This window comes from Pseudophryne corroboree, chromosome 11, assembly GCF_028390025.1.
Source record: "Pseudophryne corroboree isolate aPseCor3 chromosome 11, aPseCor3.hap2, whole genome shotgun sequence".
Lineage (NCBI taxonomy): Eukaryota > Metazoa > Chordata > Amphibia > Anura > Myobatrachidae > Pseudophryne > Pseudophryne corroboree.
The window spans coordinates 296405181-296429064 of record NC_086454.1 but is presented as its reverse complement, the minus strand read 5'-3'; the positions used below and the strand labels follow the sequence as shown (position 1 = coordinate 296429064).

The window sequence follows — 23884 nt, the reverse complement described above, 5'->3', positions numbered from 1 at the left end:
TGGCCAAAATCATGGCAACACGTCTACAGACTATATTACCATCCATCCTCTCGGACCATCAAATGGGATTCGTACAGGGACGTCATGCAGTTAGGGCCATTAGGACGGCTATAGCGGCTGTTGTGGTGGCCCAAAACCCGACACCCACTCAAAATATACTAGTCAGCTTAGATATTCATAGGGCCTTTGACTCTATACTCTGGTCGCACCTTTATACTGTATTAGAAAAAAAAGGCTTTGATGATACTTTTATAAATTTTATAAAATACATATACCATGATCCAAATACCTCCCTGTTGGTTAATGGCCTCGTAAGCCCAAGCTTTACACTAGAAAGAGGCACCCATCAGGGTTGCCCCTTATCGCCCCTCCTCTTTAACATAGCACTAGGGGCTGGCAAGTGGAGAGGACTTGCAGTGTCCCAGCTCTCCCCAAACGGCACACATTAGGGCACCTAACCTTCCATTCCCACACTCCTAACTAGCTAAAAGATACCCAAGGAGTCCCCCTTACCCTGCTGCTAACTCCTGGGGAACCCGCGGAGTCGGGGAGCGCTTTTAAGCGCTCCTGCGGACTGCGGCCTACCCCCCCAAACGGAAGCCGGGGCCTGGAGTAGTGACGACGACTGACGGCACCCACCCGCCATCCATCCGCTACACACGGGCTCCCTGCTGAGATCGGGCTGCCCTCCCTGCACTTACTGAGACCCGCCGGCGGAACGAGGGGACAGACCTCCATGAAGCGGTGAGTGCGCTCCATAGCCGGAGCCCGCCCTGCGATCGCTGCGCCGGCTGCCCGCACTGATCCGCCTGGACACTCGCGGGCTGGCTGCCCCCCTCCTGCGGCTCCGAGACGCGGCGGCTTCTCCCGTCCGGCTGCTCGGCTGCCTCGGACGCTGACCCCTCACCTCATACGCTCTACAGACTTCAGAGTCCACCGCACTCCCGGACACCCGGCCTTTGAAGATCCCGGCCGGGGATTGCTGACCCGTCTGGCGCAATACACCCCGCATGAAAGCACACTCCCACCTCACCAACATACTCTCATATAGGTGCTAGAGAGGCTCGGACATCCCTCTGCTCTTGGGGCTGGATTGCAGTGCTCGGGGGGCTCCATCACCCTCCTGCAAGCTGAGGCCTAGTTACCCTTCTGAATCCGGGGACTCCATTTCTACATAATACCCAGCAGGCACCGGTACTCACCAAGCCACAGGCTCTATACTGCAGCTCACTTCGAAGACTCCCCCTAGTGTGGTAATTTACTGAAGAAATATATTTCTGCTCAAATGAGAGATATTATATGATCACATCTCTGCCTCTCAGATCCTATAATGTTTCAAGATATGCATCTAAACCGGCTGCCGTGGCCACTGCCGCCGTAATATGCCGCTGATGCAAACCCACGGGGAGCCATACCGCTGAAGGCACTCTTATGCTAATCATGTAATCATACCTCACCTCGTCAACTCGATCCCGGGAATTTGAGCATCTCGATGCTGACTGAGTGATGTCCAAGAACAAGAAATCTTACCAGAAGACCGGCAAACCGACTCCTCGGGGGAACATGTCGCAACCTGCAATGAGGCCCTTCTTACAACCTACTTCGCCCGCTCCATCTGACAACCCTCCTTCAGCAATCTCCCCCATTCTCCCGCCTGCTCCCCACCCGTCTTCTCCAAGCGCAGATACACCACATGCTCGCCCCTCGGGTGGCAAAGATCTGCAAGATATATTAGCTTATATGAAGACTCTACCCACTAAACAAGACTTACAAGACACAGTGAGACGTGAACTGGCTGCTATGAGGCAGGATATTTCCCACATCTCTGACCGGGTGTCGAGCTTAGAAGATCATCAAACTTCCTCTGATACTTTTCTAAAGTCATTGACGACCGTCATTGAAACCCAATCATCGGAGATTCGCTCCCTCCAGCTGCGGTTGACAGATTTGGACAACAGAGGGAGGAGAAACAATATTCGTGTACATGGCCTACCGGAAGAAGTTCCTCCATCAGGCCTGATCGATGCCCTAACGAAGATATTTAACGAGATCCTAGGTAACGACCCTAATGATACCATCACCTTCGATAGGGCCCATCGCGCTCTGAAACCAAGAGGCCTCCCCGCAGATAGACCATGTGATGTCATATGCAGATTGCATTATTTCTCCCAAAAAGAAGACATCATGCGCAAAGTGCTCCAACTTGATGGAGTGGACTTCAATGGTTCCGCGATACAAATTTACCAAGATTTGTCCTGGCACAGATTACAACAACGAAAAGCCCTCAAGCCCCTGACGGAAGAATTTCGCAAACGTCAATTGAAATATCGGTGGGGCTTCCCCTTCAGCCTCCAGGTCTCCTCATCCGGAAAAACCCACACCCTCAACTCCTACTCGGATCTCCCAGAGTTCTGCACGGGACTTGGCATACCAAAACCTGACCTACGCGATTGGGACTTCCCTATTCCAGAGCTCCCATCTTTCCAACCCCTGAACACAGGACCACCTTGGCAGGTGGTACGAAAGGATGGAGGGAAAGGCACAATTGGATCCCCTCCCAACAAAGATTCACATGTTACCTGACCGAATATCTAGGCCCCTTTGTTTGTCCTAGTCCTACTTCAGGTATCTTTACAGGTTACAGCGTGACACTATTCTTGGATTATAGCGTGATATCACTTCACGCTACTGAGGAACCTCCATGTGAACTTCCGCTGTTACTGAGGCCCTGGCCTCATCTCCCCGATACGTAATGGGTCATTGATTATTACTATCTCTTGTGCTATTATTACGAGATTTCTTATATTTTTCACTATTCGAAGATTTCCTTATGTTGATGAGGTTTAAGGTTCATAGCTTATTTACACTCAGTTCAGTTTATATATGTATACTCTTTACTACAATGTCTTCTCTCATTATCATCATGCCTTTGGCGGTGGCTCCCTTATCCGCCCCATACCCGCCTCTGGCTGTTTGGTCTCATGGGTACCCAATCCTTAGACGGATTGGTTACCCCAATGCGGGTTTTTTTGAATGTTGTTTGAATGTTATTATAGTTTTTTCTTCATGCTCTGTTCCTCTCTTTTTCCTCCCTACTTCTCTTCCTCTCCTTTCACTGGCCATTCTGAACTCAACGCACTCCATCATAACACATATCTCCTATGACGTCCACCGGCAAACTTAAAATCGCTTCGATTAACGCGAAGGGTCTCAATGTTCCGGAGAAAAGATCATCTCTTTTGAGGTCCCTCTGGGCTGATAGAGTGGATGTTGCAATGGTCCAGGAGACGCATTTTAAAATTTCAGCTAAGAATCCTCCCCTGACCAATTACCGCTACCCCCAGGCTTTTTACAATAACAACCCAGATTCTAAGTCGAAGGGCGTAGCGATAGTGTTTTCCAGGACCCTCCAGCTGTCAGACATCTCAGTCCATAAATTGGTCCCGGGTCGTCTCCTGATGGTGCGTTGTAAAATATGCACCTGTCCATACACATTTATTGCACTTTACGCCCCAAATAAGGATCAGGTCCCATTTTTCCGCAATGCACTCTTCCAAATGGAGCCACTCCTTTCTGGGGTGGTTGTTCTTGGAGGTGATCTGAACTGGATAATGGATCCATCACTAGACTCATCTTCTAATGCTCCCTGGACCTCCCAACGCCAATACCGACAGGTTAGGAGACTGTTTCACGACCTCCAACTGGCTGACTCCTGGCGGGTTCTTCACCCCTCAAATAGGGACTACTCCTTCTATTCCCCCCCACACAATGCCTATTCCCGCCTCGATTATTTATTTCTGAGTCACAGGCACCTCCCCTTATTAATAGACTCCTCCATCGGCTCGATAACCTGGTCTGATCATGCCCCAGTACACATGACGCTTTCGACCCCCCAGAATACCCCAGGTCAATGGACCTGGCGCCTCAACGAGTCACTGCTGCAAGATCAATATTGCAGGGGTGAAATAGAAAAAGCTCTGGCTGAGTTCTTCTCCATGAATGACACCAATGATGTCTAAAAGATCACCCTATGGGAAGCACATAAATGCACCATACGAGGTAAACTCATACAGTTGGGGACATTTATGAAGAAGCAGAAATCAGCACTAATCACTAAATTACTAAACCAACTACATTGTCTCGAGTCCCTGCATAAATCGACCCTGTCGGAAACCGACTACTTAGAACTACTAGATACACGGGCCCAACTAAAGAAATCCCTTACTGATAGTATCCAACTCTCTGTTCGAAAAAGTAACTCTAAATACTACCAGTGGGGTAATAAACCTGGTCGCCTTTTGGCCCAGGCTCTCAAAGCCCAACGCTCCTCCTTGTACATTAACAATGTAAAAGATCTCGGGAATACCCTCCGATTCAAAACCCCAGAAATCGCGGCAAGCTTCAAACAGTACTACTCCCTTCTATATAATCTAGAAAATCGATCGGACGACACCGCTCCCCCATACGATTTTTTACAGGCGAAGACGTATCTAGAAAAGGTGTCCTACCCCGTCCTACTACCTTTAGACAGGGAAGCATTGGAACTACCCTTTACCCAACAAGAACTGGAGACTGCCCTGACCATGACACAGTCTGGCAAGAGCCCAGGACCAGATGGCTTCACCATCACCTATTATAAACAATTCAGAGATCTCACATCCCCTTACCTTCTCCAAGCCTTTAATTCAATATCCGCAAACACCCATTTCTCTAGCCAATCCTTAGAAGCACACATCTCCGTTCTGCCCAAGCCCGGTAAGGACCCCTCGGTGTGCTCCAGCTATAGACCCGTATCTCTCCTAAACGTCGATGTCAAACTCTTCGCAAAATTAATGGCAAACAGACTGAACGCATTCCTGCCTTCCCTAATCCACATCGACCAGGTGGGGTTTGTCCCAGGCCGCGAGGCTAAGGATAACACCACTAAGGTACTGAGCCTGATTCATATTGCATCCCAGAGTGGCCCACCCACAGTGTTGTTGTCCACTGATGCTGAAAAGGCTTTTGACAGGGTCGGTTGGGGCTTTATGGAGCATATTGGACTGGGTCCCCGGATGCTTGATAGGATAATGGGTCTTTATAGATTTCCCACAGCACGGGTCCGAGTGAACGGATCTTTGTCCGAATCCTTCCCCATTAGCAATGGGACACGACAGGGTTGCCCATTATCCCCTCTACTCTTTGTCCTCTGTATCGAAGCTTTTACTAGAGCTATTAGGGCCAATGACAACATCAAGGGCTTGACGATTGGTGATACGGAGCACAAACTTTCCCTGTTTGCTGATGATCTACTAGCCACAATAATGCACCCGATATCCTCCCTCCCCCACTTTATGCGAGAGCTATCACACTTCGGATCACTCTCCAACTTTAAGATCAACATGTCCAAATCATGTGCCTTGAACATCTCCTCCCCCCCCGACACCGTAGCTAAACTTAAACAATCCTTCCCCTTTACTTGGAACGCTTCTCATTTGTCTTACCTGGGAATACAACTGCCAAACGACTTATCTCATTTATACACTTTAAACTTTACCCCCCTCCTCCGAACACTCAGGGCTGATTATAGCAGATGGTACCTCAGGCCACTCTCTTGGCTGGGGAGGGTGAACGTTGTAAAGATGAATACTCTCCCCAAACTACTCTACAAACTACAGACCCTCCCCATACAGATCCCAGACTCCTGGTTCAGATCCATCCAACTTTTAATACAACAATTCATCTGGTCTCGGAGACGGCCAAGAATAAGCCGATCCATTATGATCCGCTCTACCCGAAGTGGTGGTTTCCAATTGCCTGACATCAGAGGATACTATTGGGCAATACTGCTCAATAGGGTTCTGGACTGGACGAGGAGTCGAGACACAAAGCAATGGGTGGCTATAGAGGGACTATACATGCAACAATTCCCAGAGATCTTTCCCTGGCTCCCCTCCCTGCCCAAACCCCCCTCCCCCCACCCAACTATTACAGCAACCCTCTCCTTCTGGAAAAAGGCGCGCCGCTGGCCCTTCCTTTCCTCTGATTTTGGCCCACTGACCTCTTTTCTAGCTAACCCCGACTTCCAGCCCGGCCTAACGCCCTCTCACTTTCGTGACTGGGCCCTTGAAGGCCTCTTTAGAGTGGGTCAGATGGCAGTTTCCTCAGGAGTTAAACAATTTTCAGAAATACGATCCAAATGGGAAATCCCGCAACGTGACTTTTGGAAGTATCTACAACTTAGACACTTTTTGCACTCCGAGCGTAGGTATCTCCGGGCCTCACGAGAGTTAACCCAGTTCGAGAGAATGTGCGTCGCCACATGCCCCCCCCCCCCCCCCAGCACACCATCTCCTCACTTTATAGACTACTGCAGACCCCAAACGCCCAGACGCCCACGCCCTTCCAGCTGGCTTGGGAAAGAGACCTCGGAATTCCCCTAACAGACAAAGACTGGCAGATGATATTCCTCAAATCCTACAAAAGCTCAGTCTGCATACAAGTCAGGGAAACTCAATATAAGCTCTTGATGAGATGGTACAGGCACCCCTCTCTCCTCCACTTCATGTATCCTGGAGTGACGGACAGATGTTGGAGATGTCTCGGCGCCACGGGCTCCCTGATGCTTATCTGGTGGAACTGTCCCCTACTAAAACCATTCTGGAGGGATGTTGTATCCATCTCTCAAGACATACTTCACACTCCGGTCCCCACAGACGCTGCCTTCTGGTTGCTTTCCCATTCCTCAATCTCACTGGCTCAGCATAAAACATCGCTACTTCGACACCTGTCTAATGCAGCGAGGGCAGTCATCCCCACACTATGGAGATCTCAACTCCCACCCACTAGGAAACTATGGTTTAACAGAATTAGTTATTACATGAATATGGAAAACATCCTCCTGGTCTCCAGAGATAAACTCTCGGAGTTTATGACCATATGGATGCCCTGGATAGAGTATATGTCTTCCAAAGATTATAAGGACTATGTCTATGCTGTCAAATGATTTAACCACGCAATTGATCAAATGGATAGATTGTACCACCCCACCCCCCCAATTTGATAGCTACCCCCAGTCTGGTCACACACTGCTCTCTCTCTTCTATTCCTCTCATTTCATTCCTCTCTCTCTTCTACAACTTCTCCACAATGCTATTAAAGATATTACGATTGCATTATAGTATGGATTGATGCCGACAGGACATCGGATGGATGTTACAGAAACACCTACTAACGCTAGTGCCTACACTGACCTCCAGTGATGGGGACGATACGCTACCCTACTCTTTACGGCTATGATGTATTAGACCTTCATTTGTGTCCTGACGATTTCCTTCTTCTTTTGTTGAAATGTGATGCAATCCTTGTATTGTTATACTGTTCTAAATAAAAACAGATTATACAAAAAAACATAGCACTAGATCCCTTATTACGCACTCTTCAACAATGGCATGTCTTTCAGGGGGTTAGGATTGGGTGCAGAGAAATAAAGATCTCTGCATTCGCAGACGACATATTGTTGTATATATCTAACCCGGAACACTCCTTAGACCAAATTCTACACATGATTAACTTATATGGTTCCATATCGGGCCTACAACTTAACATGGACAAGTCTGTGGCAATGCTCCTCAAGGGTACATTAACCCAACCCCGCTGGGCTTCCCATTTATCTCTGCAATGGGCCAGAACATTTATCCCTTACTTGGGAATAATTCTGCCCCGGAATCCGACCAACCTATATCAGTTAAATATTAAAAAGGTAATACATACTCTTATGGACGATGTGAAGCATTGGGAACGCCTGTCACTCTCTTTCCTGGGACGAGCAGATCTCTTAAAAATGGTAGTAATGCCTAGAATATTATACCCACTACAAAACCTTCCAGTACTTTTGACTAAAGCGGACACGGCTCAATTAAACGCTTTAATTAGGAAATTTATATGGAAAGGTGGGCGCGCGCGCATAACCTTACGGAAGCTACACCAACCAAAATCAAATGGTGGGATTAACTTCCCTGATATCACTGGGTATAATCAATCAGCTCTCTTGCGACTTTTAAGAGATTGGTTACAGAGGACATCGATTTATACTGATGTCTCTTTGGAACAAGAATTTCTGAGGGACACTGCATTAATAGGCTTATTACACCAACATGATCGAGAAGTGGAGGAACATATCCAATTGAATCCTTTGCTTTGGTCAACGCGGAGGCTTTGGCACATCTTGCGTCACAAGGCTGGACTCAATGGTTTTTATTCTTTACATCTACCCCTGGTCAAAAATCCTCAGTTCCTAGGCGGCATGGCTGCCCATCCCTTCACCCTATGGAGACTTGCGGGAATAGAAAATATTGGGACTCTGGTGTCAAAGGAGAAACGCCCTCTCACTTTTACAGAACTATCCACTAACTACGCCATGGTTAGACCATATCCTTTGGCTTTCCTACAGGCACATTTCTATATAAACCATGTTCTACAACACTTTTCTGACAAAGACTGGGACAACCCCCTAGACACCCTCTTGAAAAATGCAGTCCCTCAACGTAAAGCTATTTCGGTCCATTATACGTTTCTCAGAGATGTTATGGATCATACTAAAGTGTCGGGAGGAGTGGCGGGGTGGTTGTCTCACTTTCCCAAACTAACAGTCCTAGATCTGGAAAAGGCCTTTCTATATTCTCGCAAAACACTTCCCTCCAGCATGTATACTGAACTATTTCTGAACATATTTCATAATGCATACCTTTCTCCGCTATGTAGATTTCACATAGGAATCTCCACGACTCATAACTGCCCCAGGTGTCATCAGGAGGAGGCAGATAACTACCATTGCCTGTGGGCTTGCCCTATTGTAAAATATTTTTGGCACTTAGTACGTAGATATACAGAATTGAAATTGACAAATTTTGTCCCATTTACCCCGGAGTGGGCAATTTTTGGAATGGTCAACCCTATGCTACGAACCACCCCGGGTAGTAAGAAATTGCTACTGGCTATTAGCGCAGCGGGTAAAAAAACTATATTACAAAGCTGGCTTGATAATTCACCTTTGTTTTTTAATAAATTATTCTTTCTCTTCTGAATGGACTGGATGGAGACACTCCTGCATAAAGAAAAGGAAGTGGAACGCTTTTTTTCACTCTGGGAATCATATATAGACACCCTCCCACTCATAATTAGAAATCAGATTCATTATAGTCTTAAAGATACCACCTGGTATCTTACCAGGCTAATATCACAAGATCCTCCGATTGCCTTGGCGTAGGAGGAGAGGGAGGGGGGCTCTCACTTGTTACCTGTTAGCCTTTGTTGTGTTTCGGGACTCGCAGTCTTAATTAATCATTTCATTGATTATTAATCTCTGTATGTCTAAATACAATGTCTGGGACTTTACTATTGACGGTTATTGATTTCTACTGTATACAATAAGTTTTGTTCGAAACTGAGAAATCTGTACTATGGACACTAAATGCTAGACTAGAGTTACACATTTCTATGATTATCTTCCATATACCAGAGTTTGTATCACTATATGACGTTTACTTTGCTCATGCTTTACGTCTAGATTTATCAAAGTAACATTGTAACTATTCTGATTTATTTGTATTATTTCCTTATTGCCTCAATTAAAAAAAAATTATTATAAAAAAAAAAAAAACAACCTTTTTTTATTCTGACCATTCTTCATAATTTATCACTATAACTTTAGTAATGAGGTATGTGAGCATATTTATACTCCATGTGCATCCCAAGAATTTATACATCGCCTTTCTGTCAGATGGAATTCCTATGTCCATTCCCTCTCAGTGTATACTATTCCCTACTGTCTACGCTTATCTCATTACATTTCATCTGCCATAACGCCTAATTATATGTGTAGCAAATAACTACAGTGCTGTGTGTGTGAGTGACCTCAGTACCGGAGTAAGGTCAGCGTGGGCCTGGATATAAAATTCATGAAAGGAATATTGTGTGCTGCCATAGGGGGTGTGACCAGCACTGCAGGGGCGTGGTCTGCACAGGGGTGTGGCCTGTGCTGTGGGGTGTGGCTAGCTCCATGCAATGCATTGCTAGTGTCTACCTTCAACTTTATGTACTAAACGTCAACAGAGTACATGCCAACATGTTCATGTCAACACAATGTCAACATCTAACCCTGACATTTTAATTTTGTTAATATGTCACATGTCAACAATTTGTCCATGTTGATATTATAACATTTCGATATTCTGGTGTCAACATTATTAATGCTGACCTACTGAGTGTCCACCTAGTAAATGCATGGCAGATATTTGTTAGTAAATAAGATAAATCTTGTGGGTCAATCCGTATCAAATGGTCCAGAATTAAATTAATTGGTTGCTTGACCATTTGTTAACAATGTTATTTTTTGTGTATGATGACCCCTGTAAGTTAGTAGTCAGAAACCACATTACTTTATTTTTATTTACCTTCATATGAAGATGGCGGCCATTTTTGTATCATGGCATATGACATTTTTCACTGTTGCGGATGTTTGGGGTAAATGCAATATCTCAGCTGCATCTACTGTACAAGTAAACAGCGAGAGAGAGAACAAGCAAAAGAGCGAGAGAACAAGAGAAAGAGAGCAAAAGAGCGTGAGTAGAGAGAAATAAAGAGAAATAAAATACTAACAAGAACAGCCTAGTTAGGAGACATAAAGCAAACACTTTATTACCTAATTAGCAGTCACTTACAGGTGGTTCTGATCCCCTTCCTAAGACTGACCATGGCTATGTAGCAACAAACGTCTGTATAACTCCATGGTACGTAACGCGGCTGTCACAGAGCCGCCGCAAACATCCATTAGGTCAGTTTCTAGACATACTTTCTGAGGGGTCCTGAGGCCTCAGCTCCATCAAAAAATGAACACAGTGACGCGGATAACAGCAAATCAGAAGCGTATAGACTTTTATTGACAAGACGGTGGATCAGTGATTATGATTTGTGAGAATGAGGCACAGGACGCCTCAGGCCCAGCTACAGATAAAACATTTCAGGCAGAAGTTTACACAAAATATACAGCATCTGTCTCTTCTCCATGAAATCCCAGCAGGGACCTTACGTCTTCTTTTTAAGGTCCTCCAGTCTTTTTGACAGATCCTCAAAGTCTATATCCTCATATGCTGAGGGATCAGATGTCGGGGAAATATGAGCAGGGCTGGCTGGTACAGATGGGAGCTTGGGCAGCGGCAAATGGTCATACTTCTCAGGGACGTGGTTTGTGTTCCATGGAATTCCTGGCTTAGTGTCAGCACCTAGAAAAGACAATTCCACTATTAACCAATGTCATGTTCAGCTGCATTTCACAGTGAGGTAAAGCTCCATCCATTTCATTTATACCACGACCACACTGATAAAGTCTCTGTACATTAAACTTCTAAAGCCGGCTACACCGCACAATCTAGCTGTTCTGTCTTATTGCCCAAAGGCCAGATCTCTAAGCAATTTGCCACCCAATGTGTATAGATCTGACTATGCAGCTGAACACTTGGTCACTGGGTCGGCAAATAACCTCACACATAACCCAATGGTAACCATACACCCGGCCACTTAGCACAACCCAGAAGATCACATATTAATCCAATGACATTTTGATTCTTCAAGTTAGTCCCAAACAGTAGTATTCGTCTAAGTTAGCCAAAAATTACTTGTAATTGGCTCACCTAACTATGGGGGTCATTCCGAGTTGATCGCTCGCTGCCGTTTCTTGCAGCGCAGCAATCAGGTCACTACTGTGCATGCTTATGCACCGCAATGCGCAGGTGCGTCGTACGGATACAAAGCGGATCGTTGCTGGACGATGGATTTAACAAAGAATCCGTTTGCACAGCAGATCGCAAGGAGATTGATAGGAAGAGGGCGTTTGTGGGTGTCAACTGACCGTTTTCTGTGAGCGTTTGGGAAAACGCAGGCGCGTCCAAGCGTTTGCAGGGCGGGTGTCTGACGTCAATTCCGACAACAAAAAGACTGAAGTGATCGCAAGGGCTGAGTAAGTCCAGAGCTACTCAGAAACTGAGCAAAATGTTTTTGCAGAGCTCGGCTACAAAGGCGTTCGCACACTTGCAAAACGAAAACACACTCCCCAGTGGGCGGAGATTATGCGTTTGCACGGCTGCTAAAAGTATCTAGCGAGCGATCAACTGAGAATGAGGGCCTATAGCTGTCCCTGATAAATACTCCAATAGACTAATCAGCTAATTCTGAGGGCTGCTTTCAGTTTTATCCCAAACTTGCCAGACTGCTGAAAATAAACGGCTCTATAAATACTTTTATTATAATGTTATCGTTATCTTGCAATATATCTTCCCATTCCCAGCACAGGTATATTGTCCCCTATCTCCTATACCTCTCTATAGCCTCACTATGCAGGCACTGGCAGAATTTTGATGATTTAGTCGCTATATATCAAATGGCAATAATTTAAAATTCAAAACCAACCTTATTGCCACTTTAAATCTAGCAGCTAAATAGCTGAAATTGCGCTGCAACCTGCAACTGGTAGGCTATATTTTTCCAGCCTACATGGCTTCCTAGCTCCAACAGTTAATTAGGTGGATTTATTCCATGAAATTATCTAAGAACGCTGTATGTATAAACACAATGATCCACCAATCCCAGTTAACATCTGATGTGGGCTTATCATGTTTCCATTGGGACTAGTGCAAAATGACCATGGTCAGACTACTTGACCAGTCATCATCGGACCACACAACATAGGCCACATAATATCAGTCTGTATATCCCGATAGCCAGATCCTCCAAAACGAATAAACTTATTAAAGCAGCAATCACACGTACACTTTAAAAAAACAATTCATTAGATAGGAGGGGGAGGATGTCACAGTGCTCAGAGAGTTGTTCCAAAACCTCTCTGCTACTGTACCATGTGACTGTTTGGCACAGTCATCACATTACATTATGCAGAACCATAAATTAGCAACTGCAGCTTAATTGAAATTGTAATTCCTAGATGTTACTTATAGCCCGCCACATTGATTTATATAAAAAAAATAACACCTAATTTTCTGCTTTAAAATAACAATGTCATGCTTCTATGTGTAGCTCACCATTTCCAGGCAGAGACAGAATAAAGGCTTAAACTGCTGCATTCAGATATTATGGGCAGTCAGCTGATTAAACGCTGTAGCTATAGTTACTGAACATGAAAGAATGACACTTACCCATATCCCGTGCAGGAAACACCTGGGAGTCTGGTCCAGGAGGTTTCAGCTGAGAACATAGACACAGAATGAATGTAATTCCCAATAAATACCTCCTGCAGTCACTATGCAAGATCACTAATGTAGTTTATGATGTTTGTCCCTCATAAGGATGTATTTTGAGTGGATGAACCTTAGACAAACCTACCTTTCCCCCAAACTCGTACATTTGTAGGTGGAAGGTAGGTTTGTCTTTTCTTATTAATTATTATTTTTAGAACCTAATTATTGCATCTAATTTGATATACATTGCTTACACTGGGTTCAGTATGGATTACCAGTGGGTGGGATGCCGGCTGTCAAATTCCCGCCAGAAGCATTCCGCCCGCCAGAATGCCGTCACAAGATCTATTCCCACTGTATGAGTGTTGTGGACACCCACGAGTAGGAATAGCCCTGTTGGTATCCTGACCGCCAGTAAATTAAACGCATCCCCTTACACTGTTGTGTGCCAGACCAGTGAGATACAGCAGAACTATTTTCCCTCATTAATACTTTATACTATACTCCTGTATCTCAGTAAAGCAAAGGACAAAGAACTGCTACTGGAAAGGTACAATGCCTGTTACTCCAGAGTTGTCACACCTTCCTAGAGATGGCCATCAGAAGGGCGCCATTGAATTGCTGTGGCGTTGTCACCATCTCAGCACTACTTCCCATGGCCTGCAGCGATTACCTGTAATCCATCAGATGACTTAGAGCAGTGATTCCCAAACTGTGTGCCGTGGCTCCCTGGGGTGCCTCAGGACACTTGCAGGGGTGCCTTGGGTTGGTGGTCCAGGACCAATTCAAATTATTTATGGTCAATATAATAGGCAAAACCAGTGCTGGTGGCTGCCAGTCATAAAATATGTGGCCAAACAGAAGCAAATCTTGTCCCTCACCACACCACTGACCCTAAGGATGACATCTAAACGCGATCTACTTAATGTAATATTTCTTTCTAAATTTCTCAATAAGACATTTTTGGCCTAGGGGTGCCGTGAAAAAAATTCTGATATTTTAGGGCGCCGTGATTCCAAAAAGTTTGGAAAACACTGACTTAGAGCAAAGGAGCGAGATAGTTTGCACATGTGCACATAGGGCCTGGTTCAGATCTGGATGCTAATTGTGTCGCTGCTGTGGATCTGGGAGGATATGCAAACGTTGCACCCACTGTCTCTTGTACAGAGACGCTGGCTTCGCAAACCCTTCAGAACAGGAGCAAGGGATGGTGGCAACAACCACTATCTGCCAAACAAGATGGGAACAGGCAGCATTGGGAAAAACATAACACATTGATATTTGGGAACCATTGCATTCCCATGGCCATCCCTAAATTATCCCTGAAGTATACAGCCTCCTTACCAAGTGTTACCGCCTGTGATCTATGCAGCAGACATTACCATATTAACATCTGCTGGAGGGCAGAAGCGTCACAGGAGAACCACAGGACAACCGTTCCCTTACACACTGATTACAGTCACAGCTGACTGCCGGCTGTACCAGTGCATCAGGTCCCGGGGCCGTCAGACTACAGCTCACTAGCAGAGAATCCCAGCACAGGTAAATATGAGAGACAGGTGCATGGCGCACATGGCAGGAGAACCAGGAGAGAACATCATACTAGTGGAGAGAAAGGTGGCAGCACCCTGTATAGTGTCTCCCACTCTTACTCTGGACAAACGTCCCTGCCTGCATTAGAACTTACCAGATGATAGTTGAAAGGAATGCCTGGGAACGAGGGCTCTGTTTTCCCTCTTGGAGGTGGATGCATAAACGTACACTCTTCATAGATCCCAACGTCTGCATCCGGGAGAGGTTTCTGTAAGGAAAGATAGTCGGAGTCAGCAAACGTCATGAATGGTCATTTGTTATTATGTGTATTACTAATATTGTCCATGGTGCTCTGTAGAATACAGTATTGGATCACATGATGGACAACATCCGCCTGATTGGCTGCATGAGTGGAGCCAGTGTCGGACTGGGGCATGAAGGGCCCACCAGGGGGATGCACTTGACATTAGTTTGAACATTATTATAACTATTATTATTATTTCTTACTACTACTATCTTTTGTTGGCATACATACTATATCCCGGCGTTATGCCGGCAGTCACATGACCGACCGTAGCATCCCGACATTAAAGATTCCGACATCGGAGGGGGGAAATATTTTCACCTCCCCTATCCCCCGTCACCTACCTTAACCTTAATACTTGGGGAGTGGTGATGGCTAGGACTAAACCTTTGGGGGTGGCAGCTATGACTAACCATCGGGGGGTGGAGGCTAGGCCTAACCAACCACCCTGTCCCTAACCCGTACCCCAATACTCACCTTCTGGATTTCGGCTGTCGGTGATCCGGCGCTGGTCTCCTGAGTGGTGTCAGGATTCCGGCATCGGTCATATGACCATCCCAACAGCCGGAATACTAAACGCATCCCCCTCTGTCTATATAGCAGCACCTAGTAAGCAGGTTTGGGTGGGTGTGCATTCTTTGGAATACTACTTGTTCCATTTACATCACATATGAAACTAAGTAAGTATAAAACTTACATCAAACATATATAAAACTTGTACATAAATGTAATGCTGTTTGTATGTATTGTGATGTGATTAAACAATGTGTTGCAAATAGCACTTTATACATAGGGAAAGCATCATTAGGCCAGGTTTTTATATTATAGTCATCACTAATGTGCAGCCATAGGAGCGCTACAGTAAATTAAATAACTGTCTAATCACCTTGATGCAAAGAGCATCAAGGTGATTAGACAGTAAGGATGGAATATGGGTAGTAGCACTATTCATATCTCAGAGGCAGGACCTCACAGCAGCTCAGGTCAATGTACTCCACTCCAGGGCCATAACTAGGGGGGGGGGGGGCTAGGGGGTCACGTGCCCCGGGCGCCGGAGGTGAGGGGGCGCCGAGAACACTGCCTGGCACTGGGCACCGGTAGCTGCGTCCACCAGCCGCCTTGCAAGGTAACGCTCCCCCCCTCCCCCCTCACAGCCTGCCTTGTGCGGAAGGGAGACGGCTAATCTGACCATAGTGATCTGCGTGCGTGGATAGGGGGACGTGGTGTGAGCAGAGCGGGAGCTGACTGGGATAGTGCCTGATGCCCTGCCACTGAGAGAGAGTGAAGTGGACCGGGGAGTACGTAGTGTGAGCAGAGCGGGAGCTGACGGGGATGGTGCCTGATGCCGCTGTCACTGAGAGAGAGTGAAGTGGACCGGGGGTACGTAGTGTGAGCAGAGCGGGAGCTGACGGGGATGGTGCCTGATGCTGCTGCCACTGAGAGAGAGTGAAGTGGACCCTGCTTCACTCTCTCTCAGTGGCAGCGGCATCAGGCAGCGTCCCCGTCAGCTCCCCCTCTGCTCACACTACGTACCCCCGGTCCACTTCACTCTCTCTCAGTGGCAGCAGCATCAAGTACTATCCCGGTCACATATTGTACACTGCTGACACATAGCTGATGCGTGTAATGACTGCTGGGGGTATATTTAAAAGTCAATTTATTTTAATCGATTTTAGATCGATTTGAATCGATGTTGGGTTTACAGTGTTTAAACACACATTTATTGTTTATATTTTTTAATTGTTAGTAAATGCTTGTTTTACCCCTGGAAGCCCGAATGGCTTCCTTGCCCCGGGTGCCAAAAATCCTAGTTTCGGCCCTGTCCACTCTATCACTGCATGTGACTATCTACTGACTACATTGGATGCAGCCAACGAGGTATAATCAGAAGACTCAGTAGGTGTTGCTCTCATGTGACTATGACAAGCTGCGCTGGGTCATGTAGGTGGTGCAGTGGTTCAAGACCATCAATGGCGTGTGCCTCAATGGCCAGCACTAGTTATAGGCTTCACGTCCCTACAGGAGGTGATGAAGATTGCTGGGCTCCGGAAACTCCTCTACCCCTCTAGTGCACACACATCTGGGACTGCCCACTTCCCTAGGGGGCCACAGCCATGTCCCCGGGCCCCATGCAGTTTTGCCCACCACCCCATATTAGTCTACCATTGCTGGGATAGATAGTATAGTACTCGCCCTTAGTGTCCCAGTACATTTATGGACAGTTTACATCTGGGTGAAGATGCTCAGTGTAAACAGTACAGCACACGCATACAGTCACTGGTTACAATGCACAATATTGTACACATGGAAATACAAACTTACTGATATCTGGGGATAAGGACATATTGCGTTGCTCCTGAAATCACCGCCGCCAGCTCCCCCGCTGCCAGGACCTCCTTTCCTATCATTGTTAATAAACCCAATGTCACAGCCGTCAACTTCAAATCCAGAGGGCGCTTCACTCTGGTGAGAGAGACAGATTAGTACCTCACTGTGTCACCTCCCTGTCTATTGGATCAATGCAGCTTTGATGTACTGTGTTCATTTGTTTCTTATTTCAAACTGTAACCCTCTTCTACACTCAGTGAGGTCAGACATTATGGGGTGGGCTATATATGTGTATATATATCTCCTTATATCTCCTATATAATAAAACGGTAATGCTGCTCCTCACCTCTGTGGGGGGAATTCAAGTGTTTTGTTTGCCGGCGGCCACTAGATGGCGCCCGAATGGAGTAAGTTATGTTGTCCTATAATTTTGATGGGCTGGTAACTAGTTGTCACAACTGAGGGCTGGTGAAGGTAACTGGAAGCCTCAGTTATAGGGGATGACGGGTACCGGAATTTAGGAGGAGTGAGTGGACTCCTAGACATGCGTTATACAGTAGCAGTAAGTGCCCGAAGGCGTGACCACAACAACTGGAGATATCTTTGAGGGTATTTATTAAATGAAAAGTCATATAAGCTGCAATGAAACAAATAAAAGTCACAGGTGAATATAATACAGCTGGTTAGGACCAGTAATCCAGAATGAGCGTGAAAGTTCAGTACAATACTTGGGAACCCAGGTGAGGTATAACGTGAAGCTGAGATGAGCAGGTGAACTGTAAATAATACTGGGGTTGCTCAGGTAAATTATAAATTAAGCTGGTGTTCGTAGATAAATTGTAGGCGAAGCTGGGGTTCGCAGGAGAACTGAAGAAGAAGCTGGGGTTCGCAGGAGAACTGTAAAAGAAGCTGGGGTTCGCAGGAGAACTAAAGAAGAAGCTGGGGTTCGCAGGAGAACTGTAAAAGAAGCTGGGGTTCGCAGGAGAATTGTAGAAGAAGCTGGGGTTCGCAGGAGAATTGTAGAAGAATCTGGGGTTCACAGGAGAACTGTAGAAGAATCTGGGGTTTGCAGGAGAACTGTAAAAGAAGCCGGGGTTTGCAGGAGAACTGTAAAAGAAGCTAGGGTACGCAGGAGAACTGTAGAAGAGGCTGGAGTTCGCAGGAACACAGAGGGTAACTGAAGAGTGGCTACTGGAAGCCGGAGCATAACCCTTTTGTTAGCACTGGGTGCAGGAGCAAAGATGACAGGCTGCACCACAGGGCTTAAACACTGGAGAGCTGGCAACAACACCGCAGGAGGAAATCACCAGGGAGTCAGGCTGAAACGCAGGAGAAGTCCACAGTGAACTGCACACTGTACTCAACAGGGTAGACAATGGAAGCACTGACAATCTTCTGGGAGCTGAGACAGGATATTTATACCTGCTGCATCATCAGGGATTGGTCTGGCAATTATGACACGGCTCCAGTAGCACTGAGGATAGGTGAATGGGTATCATGTGTCAAAGTCCAAGATGGCTGCGCCCATTAACAGAACTAGAAGGGGAACTAAGTCCTGTAAAGCATGAGTACAAACAACAATGGCGGCGGAGGCCGCAGCAGCCAGACTCCACGCTCCCAGACGCACACAGCAATCATAGGGATGGAAGTGGAGGCCGGGGCACACCGAGGACGCGCATCCAGCAGGGGACCACAGGCGCGGCAATGACGCCCGCGATGGGGCTGAGAGCGCCGCACCACCGTGAGTACATTTACTGAGGAGGCCGCTGATACCAGTGCTGTAGGCAGTAACCATAACCATAGTTACAGCCCGGCCCTGGCTCGCTAAGCCAGCCTCAGGAGACATCTGACAGGTAGAAAACGATGTCTCAGTACCCGGATCGTGACAGCATCCTCCCTTTAGGAGTGGCCTCAGGACGCTTCTTAGGTTTTCGTGGAAATCTGGAGTGGAATTTCTGGACCAACTTAGGAGCATAAACGTCAGATGCATTCATCCAGGAACGTTCCTCAGGACCATAGCCCTTCCAATCTATCAAATACTGGAGATGACCATATCTGATACGAGAATCCACCCCGTTGAGTCTGGACCTTGGGAGCAGAGGGTAACACGGAATGAAAACGATTCAAAATCACTAGTTTGAGGAGAGAAACATGGAACGTTTTAGGGACTTTCAAGAACGGAGGTAGTTGGAGTTTGTAAGCCACTGGGTTGACTACTTGCTCAATTAAGAAAGGACGGATATAGCGGGGGAAGGGCGAATTTCATACTCGGAATCCTCAGTTGTAGATTCTTCGTGGATAGCCAAACACGGTCTTTTAGGGCAGGGATTGCCCTACGCTTCTTATCTGCAAATCTCTTGTACCTGGAGGATGTTTTTAAAAGGGTTGCACGAACATTCTTCTAGTTATTTGAAAACTGTCGAATCGTGATGTCAGCTGCAGGCACTGATGTTGCTGGAAGCGGCTGGAACTCAGGAACTTTTGGATGAAACTCATAATTGGTGAGGAATGGTGTGGAGGAAGACAAAGAATGGTACTGATTGTTATGACAGAATTCGGCCCACGGGAGAAGTTGAACCCAATCATCCTGGGAAGAGGATACATAGAGACAAAGGAAGGCCTCCAAGTCTTGATTCACCCTCTCAGTTTGCCCATTGGTTTGAGGATGATAGGCTGTAGAGAATTTCAGCTTGACTTGGAGCGCTTGACAAAGGCTTCGCCAGAACTTAGCTACAAGCTGAACACCTCTATCGGAAATTATCTCCTCAGGGAGACCATGTAATCTGAAGATCTCTTGAATAAAGACTTGTGCCAACTTGGGAGCTGACGGAAGACCGGTAAGAGGGATGAAATGAGCCATCTTGGTGAACCGGTCAACTACCACTCAGATGGTATTGAATTTATCACACATAGGGAGATCAGTGACGAAATCCATTGAGAGATGAGTCCATGGACGATGAGGAACAGACAAAGGGACCAGTTGCCCAGCAGGTGACTGGCGAGGTACTTTATGTTGGGCACATTTTGGGCAGGAGGCCACAAATTCAGTAATGTCCTTCTTTAGGGTCGGCCACCAGTACGATCTGGAAACAAATTCTAAGGTCTTGCGTATGCCCGCGTGCCCGGCAAAGCGAGAGGAATGTGCCCAATGCAAGAGCTTCCTTCTGAGAGATGGCTTCACAAAACTTTTCCCTGGTGGGGGCATAGATTCCATCCTCACTGCGGAGAACGCCACTGGATCAATGATATAATGCTTGTCAGTAGACTCAGACTAATTTTCTTGCTTCCAGGAGCGGTAGAGGGCATCGGCCTTACGATTTTGTGACCCTGGACAAAACTGCAACTTGAAATCAAATCTGGAAAAGAAAAGTGCCCACCTGGCTTGGCGAGGGTGAAGACATTGAACGCCTTTTAGATACAGGAGGTTTTTGTGATCCGTCATAATAGTGATGGGATGAGAAGCTCCCTCCAACAGGTACCTCCACTCTTCCAAAGCGAGCTTAATCGCCAAAAGTTCTTGATCGCCAATGGCGTAGTTACGCTCTTCGGGAGAGAATTTTCATGAGCAGAAGCCACAGGGATGTAGATGACCATTGTTAGCTCTTTGAGACAATACTGCGCCCGCTCCAACAGAAGAGGCGTCCACCTCAAGGATGAACGGCGAGCTGGTATCTGGCTGTTTCAAAACTGGAGCAGTGATGAATCTTTGTTTTAACAAATTAAACTCTTGGGAAGCTTCCTCTGGCCATTTGGAAGGATTGGCACCCTTTTTGGTAAGAGCCGTAATAGGTGCTACGATGGTGGAAAAGTCTCGAATAAATTTCCTGTAGTAATTGGCAAACCCTAGGAACCTTTGGCCAATTCCTGTAAACCTCAAGGGCATCCAATCTTGGATCGCTTGAAGTTTCTTGGGGTTCATCTCCAGACCGGAACCGGATACAATATACCCCAGGAACAGGATATATTTAACTTCAAAGACGCACTTTTTCAGTTTGCAATATAGATGATTGGTACGGAGACGGGACAAGACCTTTTTCACCCAGAACCGATGTTCCTCCAAATCATTCGCGAAGATAAGGATATCATCGAGATAAACCACAACGTGATGATAAAGGATGTCTCTGAAGATTTCATTCACGAAGTGTTGGAATACCGAAATGCACGATGAGGTACTCAAAATGTCCGTCACGGGTGTTAAAAGCGGTCTTCCACTCGTCACCCTTTCGGATACGGATGAGATTATAAGCACCCCTCAGGTCTAACTTTGTGAAGATAGTGGCTCCACTGACGCGGTCAAACAGCTCGGTAATAAGCGGCAGAGGGTATCGATTTTTCACTGTGATGTCATTCAGACCCCGGTAGTCAATACAAGGCCGCAGGCCACCATCTTTCTTCTTCACAAAGAAGAAGCCTGCACCAGCTGGAGAAGATGAAGGCCGGATGAATCCTTTAGCCAGATTTTCCTTGATATACTCCTCCATGGAGTGGGTCTCAGGCAACGACAATGGATACGTGCGTCCACGAGGAGGAGTTTTCCCTGGAATGAGATCGATAGGACAATCCCATTCTCTATGAGGAGGAAGAATATCGGCAGAAGACTTGCTGAATACATCAGCGAAATCCTGATATGGAGAAGGTGAAACATCAGGAGACTTAGAGGAGGACTTGCAAACTGGAAGTACTTTCTGTAGACATGTCTTGGAACAGGAAGGACCCCACGCCAGGATATGGGTCGTCTTCCAGTCGACTTGGGGATTATGCAAACGAAGCCATGGGAGGCCTAGAACCACAGGATGAGTGGCCCTTGGGATTACCAGGAAGGAAATCAACTCGGTGTGCAGGACCCCTACCTTCACACGGATAGGTAGGGTCTTGGAGGTAATCACCGCATCTGGAATCCTACTGCCGTCCACGGCAGTTAGAGAAATTGGAGATAAAAGTCTCTCAGTGGGTAGAGACCACTGCTTAACAAACCTTTCAGCAATAAAGTTTCTGGCTGCTCCAGAATCCAATAAAGCAATAAGATTCTTGGTACGCTGAACCACTTGAAGAGAAACTGAGAGGTTGCAGTCGCTTGAAGGCGGATATGTAGTGTTCACTCTAGGCTGTTTTAGCAGGGCGCCGCGCCCTGCCCGTTTTTTAACAGGCAAAACCCGCCCTGCCCCTTTTGCAGCGCCCTGCTAGAACAGCCGCCCGCTCCCTGTCCTCCCGGCGTGTATAGATGCCGTGCGCATGCGCGCGGCATCCATTCACGCATTGGGAGAGGGCTGGGGGAAGCCCAGCACCAACGGAGGTGCTGGGCACGCCCCCAACAGTGACGTCGCCGGCCACAGACGCTCTCTATAGTAGCGCCTGTGGGCCGCACCGCCCCCTAAAATGACGAAGGCGTGGCCACGCCCCCTAATTTGCGTGGTCGCGCCCCCATTTCGGCCGCGCGCGCACATGTGCCCCCCTGAGTCCGGCGCCCTGCCCCTTTTCACTCCTAGAGTGAACACTAGATATGCATACATTACTCCTAGCCGACCCTCTCCTTGGCGGGCTAGGATTTGGAGTTTCCCGGATGCTCGGGACAGGCGTTAATGAGGTGGGAAGGTGCAGCACAGTATAGGCACAGGCGGTTGGACAAACGTCTTCTGCGCACTACTGGAGACAGTCATGAATGACCTATCTGCATAGGTTCGTCTTTAGACGGAGACGGCTGACGAGGAGGAGGAGCAGAAGAAGTCTTATGAACTGATGATCTGCCTCGCTCCATAGCCCTTTCACTGAACCGAAGGTCAACTTTAATGCAGAGCTATATGAGCTCATTCAGTTTCGAGGGTAAGTCTCTAGTGGCGAGCTCATCTTTAATACGTTCAGACAAGCCTTGCCAGAACGCTGCATAGAGGGCTTCCTCATTCCAGGAGACTTCGGATGCCAACGTCTGGAATTGTACTATATACTGGCTGACAGTTCTTGTCCCCTGACGCAGCTGAAGGATCTCAAAAGAAGCTGACGACACTCGACCTGGCTCATCAAAAATTTGTCTGAATGTTGCCACGAAGTCAGAGTAGGATGACAGCAGGGTATCTGATCTTTCCCATGGGGGTGATGCCCAGTCAAGGGCGGAGCCACCGAGTAGGGAGATGATATACGTAACTTTAGTGCGGTCTGTAAGAAAACTGCTGGGCTGCAACTCAAAGTGAATCTCGCACTGGTTTAGGAAACCCCTGCAGGCTTTTGGGGATCCATCATATTCGGCAGGTGTCGGCAAGTGGAGACGTGGAGGAGAAATGGGTATGGTGGGTGGGGATACCACCGGAGCTACTACTGTCGGCATACTGGACGCCCCTGACCCACGGAGGGTAGCTTGAATTTCATCCAGTCGGTAGGAGAGGTCCTGGAGACATCGGATAACATGGCCCTGTGCAGCCACCTGATGTTCGAGACGGGCTGCCAGTTCTTGCATGAGCCTGGTCCCTTGGACTTGGTCTCCGACCGGATCCATTAG

General features: G+C 47.0%; 1 protein-coding gene across 3 annotated transcripts in view; it reads right to left on the bottom strand.

Moving 5' to 3' along the window:
* Positions 1-10887: 10887 nt before the first annotated feature.
* Positions 10888-23884, bottom strand: part of LOC134969495 (IST1 homolog) — a 114033-nt gene continuing 101036 nt past the window's right edge. For all 3 annotated transcript variants that reach the window (XM_063945484.1, XM_063945483.1, XM_063945485.1), the window contains 4 exons: positions 17389-17529; positions 14917-15030; positions 13188-13236; positions 10888-11261 (listed from right to left, as the gene is read on the bottom strand). In XM_063945484.1, the coding sequence (XP_063801554.1) occupies positions 11065-11261; positions 13188-13236; positions 14917-15030; positions 17389-17529 (501 nt within the window). In that variant the 3' untranslated portion in view covers positions 10888-11064. The remainder of the gene's footprint in view (positions 11262-13187; positions 13237-14916; positions 15031-17388; positions 17530-23884) is intronic.